This window comes from Rhinolophus sinicus, linkage group LG10 (genome assembly GCF_036562045.2).
Source record: "Rhinolophus sinicus isolate RSC01 linkage group LG10, ASM3656204v1, whole genome shotgun sequence".
Lineage (NCBI taxonomy): Eukaryota > Metazoa > Chordata > Mammalia > Chiroptera > Rhinolophidae > Rhinolophus > Rhinolophus sinicus.
The window spans coordinates 8,991,832-9,011,775 of record NC_133759.1 but is presented as its reverse complement, the minus strand read 5'-3'; the positions used below and the strand labels follow the sequence as shown (position 1 = coordinate 9,011,775).

The 19,944-nt window shown below is 43.1% G+C and overlaps 1 protein-coding gene across 2 annotated transcripts; it reads right to left on the bottom strand.

The window, feature by feature from the left end:
- Nucleotides 1-1,669: 1,669 nt before the first annotated feature.
- LZTFL1 (leucine zipper transcription factor like 1) lies at nt 1,670-19,926 on the bottom strand. 2 transcript variants are annotated; one of them, XR_002136698.2, is made up of 11 exons: nt 19,773-19,926; nt 14,648-14,772; nt 12,159-12,353; nt 10,777-10,837; nt 9,675-9,743; nt 8,386-8,451; nt 8,226-8,303; nt 6,161-6,340; nt 5,292-5,395; nt 4,740-4,823; nt 1,670-3,069 (listed from the first exon to the last, which is right to left on the bottom strand). XR_002136698.2 is itself a non-coding variant. In XM_019724054.2 (10 exons), the coding sequence occupies exons 1-10, from the start codon at nt 19,773-19,775 to the stop codon at nt 4,805-4,807; spliced, it is 900 nt and encodes a 299-aa protein (XP_019579613.2). In that variant the 5' UTR covers nt 19,776-19,926; the 3' UTR covers nt 3,982-4,804. The 2 variants fall into 2 exon arrangements, 1 of the variants encoding a protein (XP_019579613.2); XM_019724054.2 differs by lacking the exon at nt 1,670-3,069 and having other exon boundaries at nt 3,982-4,823.
- Nucleotides 19,927-19,944: the final 18 nt, after the last annotated feature.

Below are 19,944 nucleotides of genomic sequence, written 5' to 3'. Positions count from 1 at the left end.
TTGGTGGGAGCACGTCCTCTCAACCACAAGGTTGCTGCTTCGACTCCCACAAGGGATGGTGGGCTGCGCCCCCTGCAACTAACAACGGCAACTAACAACGGCAACTGGACCTGGAGCTGAGCTGCGCCCTCCACAACTAAACTTGAAAGGACAACAACTTGACTTGGAAAAGTCCCGGAAGTACACACTGTTCCCCAATAAAGTCCTGTTCCCCTTCCCCAATAAAATCTTTTAAAAAATAAAACATAAAAAATAAAAGCAAATGGATTACGGGAGACAGCAGAGGAATAGCATAAAGCAAGAAGTGACTCCACAGCAGCTGCTGTGCTGGATGTGGTTCCTCTCCCAGAACAGACCAGCACAGCCTCTGGTACTGGGTATGACGCTGTGCGTCTGCTCAGTGAGCACTTTCCGATCCCCATCAGGAAACAGAATCTACAACAGTCCCCAAATCTCCCTTGAGTTAGATCACAGTACACATTCACAGTTCTGTCCCAGGAGCAGACAACTCCCCCGCTCCACGACAGTGCAGGCTGGAGAGTCCTTGAGCACCTTGACATTCTGCAGAAAATCACACTGGTCCACGGCACTGATGAGAAAATGCTAATTTGACCTGGTGAGCTGGGATTGGGGCATCATCTGGGTGCTCCATTGACACGTGTGTCAGAGAGGAGGGGGCGTGTCCTGCAAAGATCAGAGGCCTAACCCGTGGTCAAGTGTCTGGAGATCCAGTGACCCGGGGACTGCTGGGACATCTTGCCAAGTCAAGACCCAGTTATTGTATCTCGAACCTTCTACCACTAGGAAAAGCACAACACTCAATAGTCTTTGGATTCTGGAGCCAGCATGTCCCACCCTTGGGAATCCCGCTCTGACCATTTCTTGGGTCATTCTGAAGGTTGCCCGTTTTGAGTACACAGGGTCAGACAGGGCTCTGTAGCCCTCTGTGCTTCAGATTGTAGTGCAAGCTGTCCTGTCTCTTGGGCCACATGTCCCAAAAGATCCACAGTGCAAGAGGCAGCTGTGGTAAAAATGCTTACAAGCCCCAATTGCAGAGTTGTGTTGCAGAAACTTCTAGGCTTTGAAACGTAGCTGCAGGCATGTTACTGGGTCCTCAAAGAGACTGAGTTGTCCATCATAAGCTGAGTCATGTCCGAACCACTAGGTCATAAGGGCAGGCAGGCACATCATCAAACCCATAATAAAGTGAAAATGGTACACTCAGGAGCAAAGAAGGTCCATAGGGCACAAGCAAATTGCACAAACAGGTGGTCTAGATGCTTATGTCATTGCACTAATACCTCACCCTCAGCTCACACCTATGGCCACAGAGAAAACATTTAAAAGTCCAGGTTTGGCAAATGAACGGGTCAGCTCAATATCTGGGTCCAAGCCCCAAATGGCTTGCTGCTGCTTCACTGTCCCACTCAGCAACTGAACGACAGTGCTGGGTGGAAGCCTCCCCAGTGGGCAGAACTTCAAGCCGTCCACCTGATCCACTTGGTGTGGAAGGAGAGGTCAGAGGTAAGAATGTACACGGACTCCCAGCAGTGATAGGTGGTTTCACTGGAGGGCTAAGGTCCTGGAAGGGTCAAGTGTGGAATATCGGAAACAAGGAGATAAGCACGAGGATAGACTTCTGCGAATAAACACAGAGTGTGGGGATGGATTTCTTTTTTAAGGCTTTATTTTTTTAGAGCAGTTTTAGGTTCACAGCCAAATGGAGTGGAAAGTAGAGTTCCCATATATCCCGTCTGCACACAAGCATGGCCTCCCTCATCAGATGATAACATTCCTCACCAGAATGCAACATTCGGTACAACTGTTGAACCTACATTGACACATCATAATCACCCAAAGTCCATAGTTTATCTTGGTTCACTCTTGGTGTTGCACCTTCTGTTGGTTTTGATAAATGTATAATGACATGTATCCATCATCAGTTTATCATCCAGAGTCTTTCACTGCCCTAAGATCCTCTGTGCTCCACCAATTCACCTCTCCCTCCCCCAACTATGGGAAACCACCGCTCTTTTCACTGTCTCTATAATTTTGTCTTTTTCAGAATGTCATATTGTTGGAATCATATAGTGTGTAGCCTTTTCAGATTGGCTTCCTTCACTTAGTAATATGCATTTCAGGCTTAATAGCTCATTTCTTTTCAGCACCGAGTATTTCGTTATTTGATGTACCACAATCTGTTTATCCATTCTCCTACTGAAGGACATCTCCGTTGCTTCCAGGTTTTGGCAGGAATAAAGCTGCTATAAACATTCACGGGCAGGTTTTTGTGTGGACATAAGTTTTCAACTCCTTTGGGTAAATACCAAGGAGTACAAATGTTCGATCGTATGGTAAGATTATGTGTAGTGTAAGAAACTGCCAAACTGTCTTCCAGAGTGGCTGTGCCATTTTGCATTCCCACCTGCAACGAATTAGAATTCCTGTTGCTCTACACGCTTTGTTAGCATTTGGTGCCATCAGTGTTCTCACTTTGGGCCATTCTCATAGGTGTGCAGTGGTAGCCCATCATTTTAAATTGCATATCCTTCATGACCTATGATGTAGAATGTGCTTTCATATACTTATTTGCCATTTGAATATCTTTTTTGGTGAGGTGTCTGTTGAGACCTTTGGCCCATTTTTAATCAGGTTGTTTATTTTCTTATTGGTGAATTTTAAGAGTTCTTTGTATATTTTGGATAAGAGCCCTTTATCAGATGTGTCTTCTACAAATATTTTCTCCCAGTCTGTGGCTTGTCTTCTCAGTCTCTTGACATTATCTTTTGCAGAGCAGGAGTTTTTAATGAGGTCCAGTTTCTCCATTCTTTCTTTCATGGATTGTACCTTTGGTGTTGTGTCTAAAAAGTCACCGCCATACTCAAGGTCATCTAGGTTTTCTCCTGTGTTGTCTTCTAGGAGGTTTATAGTTTTGCATTTTACACTTAGATCTGTGATCCATTTTGAATTAAGTTTTGGAAAAGGTGTGAGGTCTGTGTCTAGATTCATTTTGTCGCATGTGGATGTCCAGGATTTGTAGGGATGCTCCTTGGTGATACATGGGAATAACTATACATGGGAAATTTCACAATTACAGCATGACAAGGCTAAAATAATCAGGGGCTCAGAGTCTTAAGAGGGGACGGTCTGGCTCACACCACTAGACGAGCAACGCGGCCCAGCAGAAATGCTGTTTTTTGTAGTGTTTTAGGAGGTCCCCACCAGGACCGAGCCCCAGCTGCCCACAGTGAGTGCTCTCTCCATTTGTCTCCATTCTTCAGTCTCCCACAGGACTCGCTGGAATCACTTCCCAAATAAACTACCTGCACCCAAATCCTTATCCTAAAGTCTACATGGGAGAAGGCAAGTAAGACCCTTTTCAACAAAGCTAGCTTGAGGTCTTTGTCAAGCACCTTGCTGAAATCCTGACATACTATGTCTCTTTCTTCTAGAAGACAGATGAGTTTAGTCTGCTATTGTTTCTTGCTAGGAGACCCATGCTGGCTCCTGGTAATTGTAAGTTTCTTTTCTAAGTGCTCATGAAAATCTATTTAATAAGCTATTAATTTGATAGTAGGCCCACTGTTACTTTCTAAAAATTATGAAGGATTTCCAAATTCCAGTTTTGCTTTATCTAACATCAATAGAGTTTTATCTGTAAAATACCGAAAACTTTTCTTCTATGCGGTGTTACAAACTGTTTTCTTTAAACGTTATTGTCTAAATACCATTATTCTGTCTAAATACTAATATTTTGCCGAGATGGCTTTTCTGATAGAATTGCTTACATGAGAGAAATCATGTCTTGAATTTCTAATGGCAAAGATTTAGAATATAAGCATTTACACATAAGTACAAAGAAATCATTAATGCCATTGTTTTGCAATACATTATGTCTAAAAGCAGCAAGCATTTAAAAATGTAAACATCTCTATAAATCCTTTTCAGTTCATCAGAATGGAAATAACAACTAGCAAAGCCTTTACCAAAGAGGATGACTTGTTTATTTCTGAAGTTTTCCATTTAATATCTTTGGACCAAAGTTGATGGCAGGTAACTGAAAACACGAAAAGTGAAACCATGGCTAAGGAGGGCCTACTGTACATTGAGTCCAGATACTTTCTCAACTATGCAGGTACAGGATGTACCTCACTTCTCCATCCGTGTTCTCATCATAAGTGGTGCTACAAAAAAATGCCTGAATCTCTGCTGATGAACACAATATTTAGATAGACCGAAGTAGCTCATCGAATTCTCATAGTCACTATTAATTTTCCTTATAATTGGTAGAAATGCTGACTATAAAAGGTGGTATTCACATTTTTAATGAGTTCATATATATTTTTTGATGATCAAATAGAGAAAATGAATTACATTTAATTTTTAAAAATAAGGTTTATTGGCAGTAACTATCTTCAATAACTGTATTTGTATTTACCCTGGGGAATGCACAAGTATAGATATTACTGGCTTTAACATTTCTTTAAAAGGTATAGTCTTTATACTACTGCAAAGATAAGACTCTTCCCACTCTGAAAAATCTCTTCTTTACTGTCAAGAATTCTCAGTGCATCTGAACTAAGACTGGAGCATTCGGCAAAGACCAACCAGAATCAGCAGGTTTTCTCTTCTCAATTGAGCAACTGAAAATAGTAACTCTATTTCTAAATACTAGAAGAACCGTCTACATATTGGAAAAATAAAGAGGGGAAAATAACAAGCAGCTTCCAAATACACGCCTGGCATGAGGAACTGCTTGTACTTGCACGTGGTGGCAGCTTCCAGACGAAATCGTCTTCAGTTTTTAATCTTCGGGTTCGTATCTGGAAATAGTTGTAAATTAAATTAAGAGCAGAATGTCATGATTACCTTTCCTCGTTGTTGTCACTGTTATCAAGTGAGTTTGCTTGAAACAGCTTCAGTGACTTAAACTAGTCACGTGACGTTTCTCACTTCAAATCACTGCTATGGTAGAAGTCGGATACATGGAAAGCCCTGTGATGGTGACGTAGCGGGAGCTCCTGAAGCAGGGAGAATGGGCCAGATAACTGCTAAGATACCGTCAGACCCCAGTCTCTATGCTTGGCAGTTACGTACCTGACACACCTTCGTAGAGTAGAAATTCAATAATTATCTAAATTGCCCGATTGACACCAATAGCTGATACGGTATGTGAGTCAAGGATTAGTAAATCCCCGGCCTGACGTCTCTGGACACGAGCTTAGATTTAATGAGGAACAGATATCAACCCAAAGGGGGCACAATCTGAGAGGCAGGATGGCATGGCTTACTTTGCCAGTCTTTTCCTCAGGTCTTTGATTTGGTCATTCTTCTTGGTAAGAATCTCTTTCATGTTTCGATAAGCTGCTGTTTGTTGGAATTTCTTCTCTAATTCCTGCGTAGTGAAAAATGTCAGCCCATTACTGAGAACCAGTTAAGAAAAGAGTTAACAAATCTAATGAAAATGTATATTTTCTGTTCTAATTTGACTAATATCCTGCGCATATTATTTTCTGCTTTCTTTCATGTAAAATTCAGACTGTTCAAACTTTAAAAATACATTCGTTCAAAGAGAAGCCAATAAGATAGCAACATTTTCGCAAATACAATGTCAGCCAGTAACTCAAACACACTATGCCCTAGACAGGGCAAACCTATGTGAAAGAGTAAACTAATTTTCAGATAAAATAAGCATGATCTTTTTCCAAATCCCAAAGTAGTGTCAGTATTTTAGGAGGAGACTTTTTAAATTAAATTTTTGCTCCCAAATTCTTACAGGTCTAACCCCTAAAGTGAAGAACCCAGTCTTCCACATAGTTCATAGATATTGCAGACGATGTACGGAATCCTTTCAGAAAAAGCCATCCAGCCCTCTGCCAGGCTGTGGGAGGGACGGGCAGGAAGGGCCGTGGGGGGAGCCATCATTGTAGGCGTTTTCTATCACACCACAGGAAGGAGTGGAGATTTTTATAATCACAGATATTTTAGTGCCAAAGGGGAGAATCTCAGCGCCCAGATACGACAAATCTCTAGAACACATATGGTGAATGCCTTGAGAAAACATAACGCGACTCTGCAGTTGTCCAAAGTCCCCCTTAGTTGCCCTTGTCCCTCTGCACCATGTTCATCACGTAATGGGGCATTTACACACAAGTCTGACCTTCTCAGCCATGCTCAGCTGCTCCTGAACCCTGAGCAGGTCGTGCTTGGCTGTCGCTAGACTCTCCTCCAGGGACTTCTGGTTTTCTGTCTTGTCATTGAGTGTCTTCTGAAGCTCACTCTTTAAAACGGCAATGGTGTTTTCCAAGTCCCTCAAAACTTTGGCCTTGATTAAAAAATCCTATGAAAAAATACACACATTGTCACCATTTCACATTGACACCCTACGTAGTGACTGTTTTCGGTGGTGCCTCACCATCATCGGGGGTGAAGGAAGTGGTGATGTGTGTTGCATGTGCACGTCAGCGCCCCTCCCCGCCCAGTGCACCCCGGCTCTGTGGGCGTTGCCAGCACGCCCAGGGCCCCCTCAGCCCTCAGTGCATGGTGTCCTGTACGTGGCAGACATGCAGGGTCACTGATTTCCAAACATGTGAAATGTGATTTATGAACTGCTAGGATTCCAAAGAGGGACAGGAGAGGTGAGAGCCTAAATTTGACAAGGTTGTGTGTCCCAGACTTGGGATGGCAAGTAGGTTTCATTTTGAGAAGCCAAGTTAAAAAAATCCTGGTGAAGAATTTTGAATGATATCGATGGAAGAATAATAAAAGTAATGCATTTGTATAAAAAAAATTTTCATCAATTACAATGAAATAGTATGGAGCCTAATTAATGCTTACTGATTTTATGGTTTGCTAAGTTTACCAGATTTTAAGATTTTTGTATTAATGCGATATGCACGTTTGCATACTCTGTCAGCATAATACAGCAGCTGGATCCTCTCTGTACCTAGATTTTGTTTTTGCGTAAAATTTATAGTAAAAAGAAAAAGTTGTATTAAGACAAGAAAATGGCCTATAACTGCTAAGTTTGAAGATGAAGCAGTACTATCAACAGAAGAAAAATTCCTTACTCATGTTTTAAATAGGGTCTTTAAAAAGATTTTATTTCATTGTAACTAGTGAAGGCATGTATGCATTTTGCTTTTGCCAAAATGTTAAAAGTAAAATTGGAGCAAAGTCTAAAATGGTTTTTAAAACAAATTCGTCATCCAAATCTGCAATTGTTTTACTTTGGGGAAATTATAAAGCTGTACTGGAGTATGTAGCTCTCTGTTTTATACAGCTGTGGTCCTTGGTACATAATGATTGAAAATCATATGTATTTTTCTTTTTTTTTTTAATTAGCCATATAAGAAGTATCCTTCTATTTTAAAGATCTACAAATGAAATGATGTAATGTCTGACATTTGCTTCAAAAAAACAGGGGTGGGAGGGAGAAGAAAGTAGAGGTAAATATGAAATCATACTGGCCATGCCCGGGTGGTTGGTAAAGCTAAGTGATGATACCTGGGGCTGCATTGTACTATTTTCTCTACTTTTGTACGTATTTGCAATTTTCCATAGAAAAAGTGTAACACAGGCCTAATGGAGTAGGTTTGGAGACTGTTTAGTAGACATTTACAATGACAATAAAAGACCTAGAAAAGTCAGTGTTGCACTGCAAATTCACTCAGGTGAGATCCTAATATAGCATCCAGTCTCAATGGAAAGGCCCTGGGAGGCAGAGCTGTGCACGAAGACTTCCGGCCACCACACTCAGACAGGCCTGGATGATGTCAACACTGGGCTTCACCGTGTCGCACAAGCACTAGACATAGATGGATCTGAAGATCACTACCGGTAAATTCCTTCTCTTTCACCACACTCACCGAAGGCAGACTAAGTAATAAGTTTTGTGTAATAAAACCCACATACCAATACAATGAACTGAAAACTCTTCCTTTCTCCATTTCCTTTTTCCCATTATACTTGGAATGGCTTGTATGCCAGTGGGCTCTCAGGACACGGGAGTCATGTGAGCTGTGTGTCTGCCCCTCTGCCCTGGAGGACGGACAGAGGGGAGGGCGCAGGTTGTCACCTGGCCTCACCTGGCCACAAGGATGTCCCAGTGCAGGAGAGCAGTGGCAGGGGCTGGGGGATGATGAACAGTAACCGAAACTTAATACTAAGTTGATAACTATTCTATGCAGCAGATCTGAAGACAGCTACAACCTATTTCATTTCACCTTTTGATTTTCTTGATCGAGCTGTAAGTCTTGCAGCGCTCTTTCTAGTTTCGACTTCTCATCCAGCACATTCGTAGCCTATAATCAAGTTTAAACAAAACACATTCAGTACGGAGCCTGCACGCCGCTCAGTAATTGTGGTAACGTGTTTCTCCGTTACCTGTATTTCAATGGTCTTCAGCCTGGACTTCAATTTCTCATTCTCTTCTTGAAGTCTTAAAATTTCCTTTGTGAGTAAATTCAAGTTTTATTATTTTAGCCAAAGTATTTTTAATACTTGACATGACTTGTTTCACTTAAAAATGTAATCTTTAAATTAAATTTAAATTATATAATAGATAAAAAATCTGTATGCCCTGGTTATTGGGAATATTCCAATTTTACCCAGCCCACCGGCCTCAGCACCTGTGAGTCACTGTTGGTCTAAGGCTTCTAGTTCCTTCTCTCACAGTGTCAGACTCTTCGGCCCTCTGCTCTCAGCCTTCTGCCAGAGTCCCCTCCTCTGCCACCTCTCACCTAGATGACCCTACAACTCTCGGGGCTGTCCTCGGCCTCTGCTGCACAGCACTGCTGCTCATCCTACACCGTGGTCATCACTCCCATTCCCTGTGCCCAAGCCCCGGGGCATTTCTGACCGAGCTGAGGCCAAATGCCTTTGCGTGGCAGCAGCGCTATCACTAGGACCACCCGTCGGTCAGTCTGATGTCTTATACACGCCAACCGAATCGGCCCAGTCAGACAGCACTGCATTCTGTTCCAATCACACCAGCCTTCTGCCTCTGAGTGCTGCCCATTCTGTTCCCCTGCCGGCTGTGCCCCCTTCTCTGCCCTCTGACAGCAGCTTAATCTGCCTTTACTCTTTATCCCGGCACAGACACTGCCTGACCCGCGTCGGTCCTCAACTGCTCTTATCCACACGGAGCTGTGTCTTCTCTGCCACCCTGTGGCACACACATTAGCATTCTCCACCTCTGCTTCCAGAATATTAGTTCTCGCCTCCCAATAAGATTGTAAGGTTTATAAGGGCAAAAGGCCAGTTATTACACTTTTTATCTAATAATATCTAGCGTAATATTGACAACACAGGAATCATAAAAATATTAATTTGTATATTGGTAATTACTTTTTAGAAACCTCTTAATAAAATTCCCTTAATTGGTATTACAGCTTATAACCTTTAAATGTCCATCAATAAATGCTGTCAAAAATTCCACGTTCTTCACTTCACCATGGAAAGATGCAATCAAGAGGTATTTCAGACTTTCTGGAACGTAAGTATGCCCTCTTCTGGCCCAGCAGGGACCATAAGCAAAACCACTGCAGCGGACTCATTCCCCGCAGTGGACCAGAGCCCGAATCAGCCTCCTCCGTTTCTCCACTCGTGATTGTGCAGGCCACGAGAGGACAGAATGGAGGGTTTGCCGTTTCTCAAAACGATGGCAACATTACCTTGTTTAGGAGCTCAGCCGTTCCACCTTCGTTAAGTGGAGCCAGTTTGGGTTTCAGGTCCATACTGGGCTGGAATGAAATACAGAAACTAAACTGAAACTGGCATGGACAAACCGCGTGTAATCACTGAACACTTTCACTATCAAAGGGGAAACAGTGCGTGAACATATCCACTGGGACGTCAGCTCCAAGACTGTGGGGGTTCTTGTGGATTTGGTTCCCTGCTACGTCCCAGTGGCCGGGCAGTGCCTGGTCCATGGTGTACAACACAAATCCGAGATAAAAACAAAACCCATCCTCCCCGTATCTTAAACAAACAAACAAAACAGATGGCAGGGAAAGGAGGGAAGGAGCTCTAAGCCAGAGCAGATATAAACCCTACCTCGACGGACTGGGATTCTAACCTGTGAGGCTGAAACAGATTTCCACATGAACCAGACTCTGGGAAAAACTGTAATACTGATGAGAATTTAGGCAACTACATTACAGAGGAAGAATAACTTGGCAAAAATATTCTGGCAGGTTGGCAATATGAAGAACCCACGCCCTCTGACCCAGATGTATGTTCTGAAGGAGCAACTGGGGAAGAGTCGGGATGTACGTGTCACAGCTCCTCTCGGAGGCACTGGACTCCCAGGGGCATCCCTACAACGCAGCGCTAAGTGGTCACTGCAGACACGGGGAGCGATTATAAGAGGAGTAGGCAACTACCAGCAGGGTCTCCACTCGACATGAGGACAAGGCTCAGCCATCGGAGGCACACTGCTCAAGGTCACACAGCAAGGGGGTGACAGAGCCAGGATGTACTGACCCAGGTGTGGCTGACCCCAACGCCTGTGCTCTGCAGCCTCGGAGTGACGAGTTCAGATGGCAGGGAGTGGGTGTATGTGTGCGCGAGACAGGGGACAGAAACAGCAGTTTTTCATAGTTACTTCCAAAGCTTTTCTTTTGCCTGAAAATCTGAGAGGCAGTTTTTGAATCCTGCTCTTGAATCGACTGCTTTTCCTTCAGAGTTCTCACTTTAGCCTCTGATTGCTCTGAGCAGCTTGAGGATTTTAAATACTGGCTATTAAGATATGGACTTAAGATGACCCCAAATTACCTTTTTATTTGAAGATGTAAATTCTGCTTTTTCAAATTCTGCAACTTGTTCTAATAATTCTCTTGAAGATAAAAGCAAATATGAAGAAATATTTATTGAAAATGGATTTGTGTCATACACAAGAATAAAATCACTCATACCAATCTATTACCTGCCAGAGAGAACAGAGCAAGATGAACAAAACTTCATCATGTCAAAAATGACATTTAGTTCCTAATGGTCGAGAACCCAAACCACATGGAGTCACCTGTGAATGTCCCACAGCACCTAGTATTGCGCACCTACTGTGTGTGCGACGGAGCTGCTAGAACTAAACTGCAATGTTAATACAAACATGTCTGAAATTTGTAGTCAACTGTATTTTTGAGGTGCTATAGGGAGGTTGCTCTGTTATAATATACATTGTTAGCTAGGAGACGCTCAAGAAAGACAAGCTGATTTTAACAGAGTAGCCTCCCAAATGGAATTACAGTAGTTTGTGACATCTCCAGGAAAGGAGGATGAGATAGTCTCCAGAAAGACAGATGGTTTGGGGTGATCTACATGATTATTTCTTTTCATTTGCAAAGGTAAATGAAAGCTGACTATGCAAAAGCCTTTAGAGTAAATGGCAGTGACTTCTCTTCTAAGCTTAATAGGTCAGTTTCTCAACCTTTTCTCACCAGCAACCTACTGACAGACAGTTGACTAAGTTAAAGGGGTTTCCTTCCCAACCGTAGGCCCTAATCCGTGTTAGTCAACACACTTCCCATGGGCCCACATGCTGCAACTGTGTTTAGAGCACAGCTCCCAGGGTTCAGCCGTCAGTCTTTCCTGATTTCTGGCATAACTTTTCTTAGAATGAATGTTGATTTTGCCGATTTTATCATACATGTAGTTTCTAATATTAATGAGCTCTTTGATATTGTTTGGATTATAAAACTTTTTGTTTTTTTACATTTCCTGTTTTAAAGGTAAGTGTATAATTTAAAATGTAATTATTTAGAAATACACTTCCAATATTACTAGTCTGAAGTGATGGCATTTGAATTGTTTTTTCAAATATTTCACAATCTTTATTTCCCAGTTGACCGATCTCTAAAGACTTATTACGATACCGATCAGGTTAACACAGACACCACAATGAATAATTAGTAATCGCCTGGAAAGCAATGGCATAAATCTCCAATACCTCTCAACAGCTGGAAACAGCAGAAACAGAATTTGGAAGAGGACGTGCAGTGGCACCTAAGAGGTCACTCGGGAAGCGGATGCTTTGCTGCTACCTCACCCAATGTTCTCCCGTATCAGCCCCACGAAAACCGGCAGCAAAGACATTCGCTAACTTTTAAAATCATGCATGGGCCTCTGTTGCCCTAACCGCAGGCACACGTTGTTATTACCTGTTCTCAAGTTCCGCGATGTCTGTTTGCAGCTTGAGATACCACTTCTCCGCCTGGGAGAAAAGCTGCCGCAGAACTAACACGTTGGTGTGGGCGGTGTTGATGAGCTCAGACTCCACCTCGCTGTGGACCAGCGCCTGCAAGCCGCTCAGGACCTCGGAGACTTCGTCTGCAGTGAAGGTCTCCTCCACCAGCCTGAAAAACACCCGCCACCCCAAACTTCCTTATCAACAGCAAAAGCCACTTCCAAAACAAAACTAAGAAACCCACACTCATGTCTTCCATGGGATGAAGGGGTCATTGTAAAAATCTTTGGGAATTATCTTCTTTATTAATAAAGCAGACTGAAAATAATAGAAACTCAATTAAATTTTGATGTCTATTTACACGATTAAATTGTGGTTCATTCTTCAAATGTGGACATCCTTTATTACAAGTATATGCTCAGAGACATTCCCCTAAACCAGGGGTGTCCAAACTGCAGCCTGCGGGCCAACTGCGGCCCGCAATCCATTGTTAATTGGCCGGCAGCAAATTCCAAAAATATATTTAGTTTACTTAAATAAACCAGGTGAGGCAATACGTACTTCACGTCGAGTGAGTGGCCGGGCTGTTTGTGTATTTTACCGCATATGGCCCTTGGTGAAAAACGAAAAAAGTTTGGACACCCTTGCCCTAAACCATTTACATTTTTTTCATTTTTCAGATTAAAAATCTTTTTTACTTTTTTCTCCACTAAAATTAGACTTATCACAGTTATTAGGTTAGTGCAAAAGTAATGGCAGTTTTTGCAATTATTTTTAACCTTTTAAACCGCAATTACTTTTGCACCAATCTGATAGTAATTTCAAAAGTCACCTGGAAGGTATAATTTCTCCTTTCTTTCTTTGTCTAGCATTTCAATAATAGTATGAACTATTCATATGTTAGTAAATGCCTATACGAAAACCAATGGCTATGATATATTGCCTCTCTTAGCATTCTTGAGACTCAAAGAAGAAAAAAAAAAAGAACTCATCTTAGTTAAAACTACATGGACCACTGACCACTCCATGAAAATGACCACCAGCATCAACAGGATTCAAAGCCCACTCTCCCACTGAGAGTGCTCGGGGCGGGAGGAAGCCTCGCAGCCATCTTCTTCCGTGCCCTCACTGTACAGACGGGAACACAGGCTCAGAGGGTGGCGGTAAGGAGCCCGTGGTCCCACTGGGGGTGACTCAATGCCATAATCATTTCCGGCACTCTCAGGAACATGCCCGCTATCAGAAGCCTTGAGAAAGCTCCTGTGTACACCTCCTCCTTTCAACGAGTTTCACAGTACCACCGTCCTCTGCGCTCCCTGCCCCCACCCCTAAAGTCCCTGGTCCCTCAGATGCTGTTCGGAGGGGAGGAGCAACCACCCCACCCCACGTTTATCTTTCTCCTCACTTCCAAAAGGACCTAATGAAGGGCGGGGCACCAAGGTTAGACTCAAGTTAACATTATTTGACGTACCATTCTTTAATGTTTCATTAGGCAGTGAAATTTAACCACTCTAAAAAAAAGCAAAACTTGAACTATTTCTGATGGAAGTCCTGACTAAATATATTAACAACCTTTCTATTCTTTTAAAAATCTGCTCTTGTTTTGGCAACCCAAGGTCATTACCATGAATAGCGGTTAAGGTACTTGGAGGCACAAAGTGAGTAATGAAGCACCTCCCCGGGCTGTCCTTCGACAATTAAACTGTTGCTTCTATCTGCTGGGGGTTAGCAAAACAGACGAATGATTTGAACAGATAACTGCCTATAGTTGAAGGTCTGTGCTACGGAGTGAAGTTCATGGCCTTATGACAGTTGTAGCTCACGTGGAGGCCTTTTTCATTTGTCTTACCTGACATCTGCGCTAAAAAGCCTTATTCCCAAGTTATCTGATGTCTCTTTATTATTCATCTTTTTCTTTGGTTTATCTGTTATCCTCCAGATCAAACATATATTTTCTATGATCTTTAATTATCTTCTATTATTGGTCCAACCAAACTAATTATCATCTCTCGCTGCAAAATCAACTAACAATGTTAGTACCAGTCAGTAAGCTTTTCATGGTTCCCTGCTGTTTTCAGAATTTTACAGGTGTTTTCCTGCTAATTGTCATATCTTATGGCTCTCATCTCTTAATTAATAACTCAAGTAATTCAAGTTCCGGAATCTTTAATACAAGCCAATCATTAACCCACAAGCACGTCACAATTTCCTGACTGCCCTTCTGAAACTCTGTAAACCCTTCATGATCATACGTGCGTGTTTGATAATAGATTGCTCCCGCCACAACCCACTTGCTGGAGTTTCACATATCCACGAGGCTTAGTGTAGTTGCTCTCAGTGAGTAATGGGTCACGATACTCTCTCGGCAATGGTTCGTATGGCCTCTGCGATAGCATCCCCACACCGGCTGCCAGAAAAAAGCCATGTTCCCACCGGGTTTCCTTAGAGTCGGTTCTCTGATACCTGCTCTCCTTGAGGTCTTGGAAGCAGGAATCTACAGTTTTGAGTCTCAAGCCTCTTTTGGAACGAGCAAAACGCATATAAGTGATAACTTCATTTTGATGGTGCTCATTTAGGCCCAACTCTGCCTGAAAGAGAGAGTAGTTTAGTTGTCAGTCTTGAAGATGTAATAAAGGAACCAACAATGAAAACACAGGCTATACTGTGGTGGAGACTGCCACATGTCCATTAAATTCTGTTCTTCCCTTCCTGTTGGCTACATGGCTACCCAACTAGGGGCCATGTCCCAGCCCTCCTTGTGGTCAGGTGTTGCCACGTGACTACTTCTCGGCAGTGGATGTGAGCAGAAGAGATGAGGGTTACTTCCTAAGCATGGGCCTTAAGACATGGGGAGGGCCTTTGACACACCCCAGTCCTCTGAATCATGGAGGAGTCGTGACTGGGCGGAACCATGCAGACAGCATCCACGTCCTAGGAGTTGGGGGAGCAGCAAGATGAAAGGGACCGGTATCCCTACGTGACTTCATGGAGCAGCACTGACCCAGTCACCTGACATGAGCAGTGAGATGGCTGCTAAGTGAGAAAAATAAACCTTCATATTCTTTAAGCCACTGTTTTTTGGATCGCTATTACAGCAACTTACCCTTACCCCACCTAATACAGCTTTAAGAAATACTATAGTAGGTTGTGAAATAGCCATTCATTCATTGGTCTTGATTTTAAACCAGGTAACAGCTTGACAACTATGAGCTAGAGATGAAAGACATTCTTTTTCATTTTATAGCTATATTGACTATTAAAGAAGGAAATTGTAAAACTGAACATCTAGTATAGGGGACTAAATGAGTCAGAATTATCTTTATTTTAAGAATAACTTGAACTACCATAGGCTTCTTATGGGAGACAAAGGTCTAACTTCCAAGCCTCTTTTCAGGCTTACCCCTCCAACATTTTGGAGGCCAACGCCAAGGTCATTGAGCACGATCTCCTTCACCCCCAAGTCCTTCACCATGGCTTTCGGCATCCGCATACATCCTTGCCTCCTGTTGGCAGTTGCAAGTTCCTTAGAACATAAGCCTACAAGGGCCAGGACCCTGCCCATCTGATTCCGAGGTACACCCAGGACTTCTCATAGTGCCTGGCATGCGACAGACATATGCCCGACAAATGAACTTAAAGAGTATCCCTCCTTTGGAAGGCCACTCCTTCGTGAGGCTTTCACCGGTTCTCTTTCAAACTCCTGGGGGACGTTACTTAACCAATTGTTCCCCCTCTCAACACTCCATGGGTTTCTTCTTCCCTTGAGACTACAGGGAAGACTGTATACAAACCTCACCCATGCTAAAACAAAACAGAATAGAAAACCCGAGATTCCTTCGTGCTATCACTGCATCTGTCCACTTCCCTTCTACTCTTGCCATCCCTTCTGTCATCTAGTCCTGAAACCCATATGCTACTCAAACTGCTTTTGTAAAGCTTACCAGCAACTTCTTAATTATAAATCCAACTACATGGCTGATACCTTGTTCTCAGCTGACCTGCTCCATCCTTTGGCTGCTAACCTACCTTTCCTTCTAAACCTTATTTGTAGTCTCCTCCTCTTGGGCTAGTCTCTTAAGTATATGTATTTCCCAGGGCCGTGCCTGGTCTGTATCCTCTCCATGATGACATATCTATATCAAGGTTTCAATGTTACCTGTACGGCTATGACTCGCAAGTCTAACAGGTTGACCCACAGATGTGTCCCCAACTGCACGATGAATAGCTCCACCAAGCATTTTTTCCCTCCCACATTGTTTTTAACATTTCTACAATTCAAGATGTTAAAGCTGAATAACTTCAGAACTACCCAAGATATCATGACGCTCTGTAATAGTTACTTATCCAGTAGACTAAGGTTTCAGAACAGTCAGTTGAGTTGTTTTGACCAATGTAAACCAACACATTTGAGGTATGTGCTTACCTTAAATTTCATGACTACTTTACTTGATTAAACTGGTAATTAAGATTTTGCCTTAGTGTAGACAATGTGAACAGAAAGAAGAAAGAATTTTCTTATGTTTTGGTTCACACTGATTATTAACCAACTCCCTGAACTAATGGCGACTATTAGTAATAGTAATAGTAATGATGAAACAGCTACAAGTCATTCGGAGGTTATAATGTCCCAGGAATGATCTCATTTAAACCTCAATACAATCCTCTGAAAAAGGAAGTATCATTCCTACTTTACAGATAGAAAGCTGAGGGACAGAAAATAAATGTTTCCCAAATGACTGAAATGGTTAAGGGCTAGAGCAGGACCTGAACCAAGCAACCTCACTCCAGATCCCACACTCAACTCTGCTGTTTCATATCCTTTTTGGAATATGGCAGAATTTAAATATATAAAGAACATATACATGTTATAGGTGCATATGCACCTGAGTTGTGACTCACAAGACAGATTTCCAGCAGGCATTAAAAAAACCAAACTGAACATCTACGTTAGAAATGATGTTGTCTCTTACAGTCACATCAGGTTGACAAGAATATCCCTCAATTTGGAAATACCTCAAAGTAATGTCACAACTTGCTTAAAAAAAATCCCATAAACACCAATTCTCAATCATTCTTTATTGTTTATAGTATTAAACCTGTACTCGGTAAGCCCTTCAAACTCCCCAAACTCTTTCTCTAACCCTGTTTCCCAGAATGCTCCGTAAGGATGCTCTACTTTAGTGAGACAGTCTGCTGTTAGCCCTGAGTAATGATTTGACATTTCCTGCCTCTGCTCTCACTGTTACCCCAGGCACCTCCCCATTCCTATTCGAGAATGGAATCCTACCTAGTGTTCCCCTGGTAACTGTTTATGAACAGGCTTTCTGAGGTGGGGTGGGGGTGGGCTTGAAATATGAAACTCTGATCTGTAGCCCTTGCTGATTTCCCTGGTGTAAATACTCCCATCATGGCTGATTTCAAGCTACCAATACAATGTCACTCAATGCAGAGGTGAGAAGAAGTGCATACAATTGGCTGTCACCAGCCAGCACAAGCATGCTTCAGCCCATCACTGAAGTCCTACCTAACCAAACCTGCTTTACTTACTCTGCCAAGCCTCCCAATATACCCTCAGCAATTCTAGCTTTGTTTGCCTCCAAAAACTGGTACATACCATCTCTGCAACTCATTTGGCACCACCACACCCTGATTTCTACCTTGTACTATTAGGGTCGTTTTCTTTCTCCCAGGTATTGCTCCTCCAATTAGACTGTAAGCTTGTGATGGCATGAATCATTTCTAATGCCACACAGCTCCTAGTATAAGTGGCCAATTCACATCTGTAAATTATTTTCTCTCCTGTCAAGAAGAGTGAAGATTGTCTTAAGTCTAAGAAGAAAAATCGACTCAAACTGAGAAGAAGAAGCTTTAGGACAGAAGACAGAAAAGTTCCTCTAAAATGGGTGGGAGTGAAGAAAGGGAGCAGAAATGGGCAGCTGAGTTCAACAGAAGAAATGGCGTCAGCCCAGGAAATGACATTCCCAGACGTTTCCTTCCCCATATGCACACGGGTACATGACATGCACATGAGTCAAATCATTAGAGAGAAAAAGGCATAGGTTGATGTGTGGTACAAGTAGACAAAACCCTGGATTAAAAACCAAGTTTACGTCTAGTTGTGTAACTGTTACCAAATCACTTAATCTCACTGACACCAGTTTCGCCATCTGTTAAACGAGAGATATGATAATTAGTTAGATATATGATATCATATTAGATATGATAATTAGATAATTTGGCAACAAGGGGGGGTATATCCAAATAAGGAAATTAGAATCTGTTTTAACTGTATTGCAGAAATACTCTATTAAAATAATAAAAAGGGCTAAAAACATAGAGCAAGAATCCTATCAGAGCATTGCCAAGCTGGCGTCCTGGAATTTTGCCATAAAGTGAGGGAGAGTGGAGTGAAGGTACCCGAAATCATTCCGTTCTTGATTATGCCCCCAAAAATCCATATACAATTTTACTATGAGAAGTGTTAACAAAACGTAATGATAAAAATGAGCACGATCTAATAAAAATCTATCATATATTGAATACTTAGTATTTTAACAGGTACTGTGCTATTTATTTTATATGCATCAACTGTTATTATTTTATCAACCCTACATTAATTATTATCATCTGCAATTTACTAAAGAAGAAACTGAGCCTGATTCCAAAGCCTGTTGTTAAGCAAATTGATAGAAAGGGATGACAGAAAATAGAGTGGGAGCAGGTGTCAATATTTTTGCGTGTGACATCACCGTCATAATTTTTTCACCTTGTTTTTGGTATTTTAGGGAAATCAAGACGGGTAGGGAATGGTGTTTTGTTCACAGTTGCACCTCAGGTGCAAGAGTGTGCTTGTCACAGTGTGGTCTAAACAGGAATCCTGGTTGCGGAGGTATTTCAGTTGCCCATTTCAGTGGTGCCCCCAACTGTGCTTTCATCCCTTTTTCTGAACTCTTTAGTATTGTGCAATGTTCTAAGTGTGGTGGCTAGTTAAGTTGGCACACTATATCCTCTGGAACGATTAATGGGATATGCTTGAACATACAAGAAAACGGGGCCTCTTTTGAACAGATCCAAACAAACGAAATGTCACCTAAGTTTCCTCGGCTGTAAAATGCGGGGCTTGGACTCTTAAAGTCGTTCTCGTATCAGAAAGCTGGATTCGTTAACACATGTAGTTTATGCTGCCAAAGGGTGTGTGCAAAAACTTGGGAGTTTTTGGACTCTAATGAGAAGCCCGCCCTGCGCCGTCTGCGGGCCGGGCCGCGGGTTCCCGCCAGCTCTCTTCACCATCCGCCTGCGAGGTGAGACTTGGCCCGGGCACCCCAGGCGCGGGTGAGGAATAAAGCGAAGCGGCGGAGCGAGGCTGCTACGTAGGAAAGGACTTCACCTAGGACTACCCGAGAAGGGCTTAGGCGAGGTTAGCTGAGCCCCCCGCACCCGGGGCAGCCTCCCCTCCTCAGGGAGGCCCAGGAGGGGACTCAGTCCCGTGCACGCCACGCCATCACTCCGGGGCCCCGGCTCCGCGTCTCCGGCCCCGGCCACTGCCCTCTCCTCGGCGCGGTGCGGCGCCAGCGGGCCGGCTACTCACCATGGCGGCGGGCGGCAGTCAGCAGCCTCGAGATGCGGAAGAGGCCCGGCGAAGCCTCGCCAAATAGCGGGATCGCCGAGGCAGGTTGGACCGCAGAGGATGCGGAGGGAGGGCGGGTTGTTTAGAAGCCTCCGGTTGCTAATGGGAACGGAGGCACGTGACCCTGGAGTTG

Coding starts and splice junctions, on each gene's coding strand:
- LZTFL1 (XM_019724054.2), bottom strand. Junction 12,354..14,647: donor CAAGACCTCAAGGAGAGCAG/GTATCAGAGAAC, acceptor GGTGTTTTTCAG/GCTGGTGGAGGAGACCTTCA. Junction 6,341..8,225: donor TCGATCAAGAAAATCAAAAG/GTGAAATGAAAT, acceptor ATTTTTTCATAG/GATTTTTTAATCAAGGCCAA.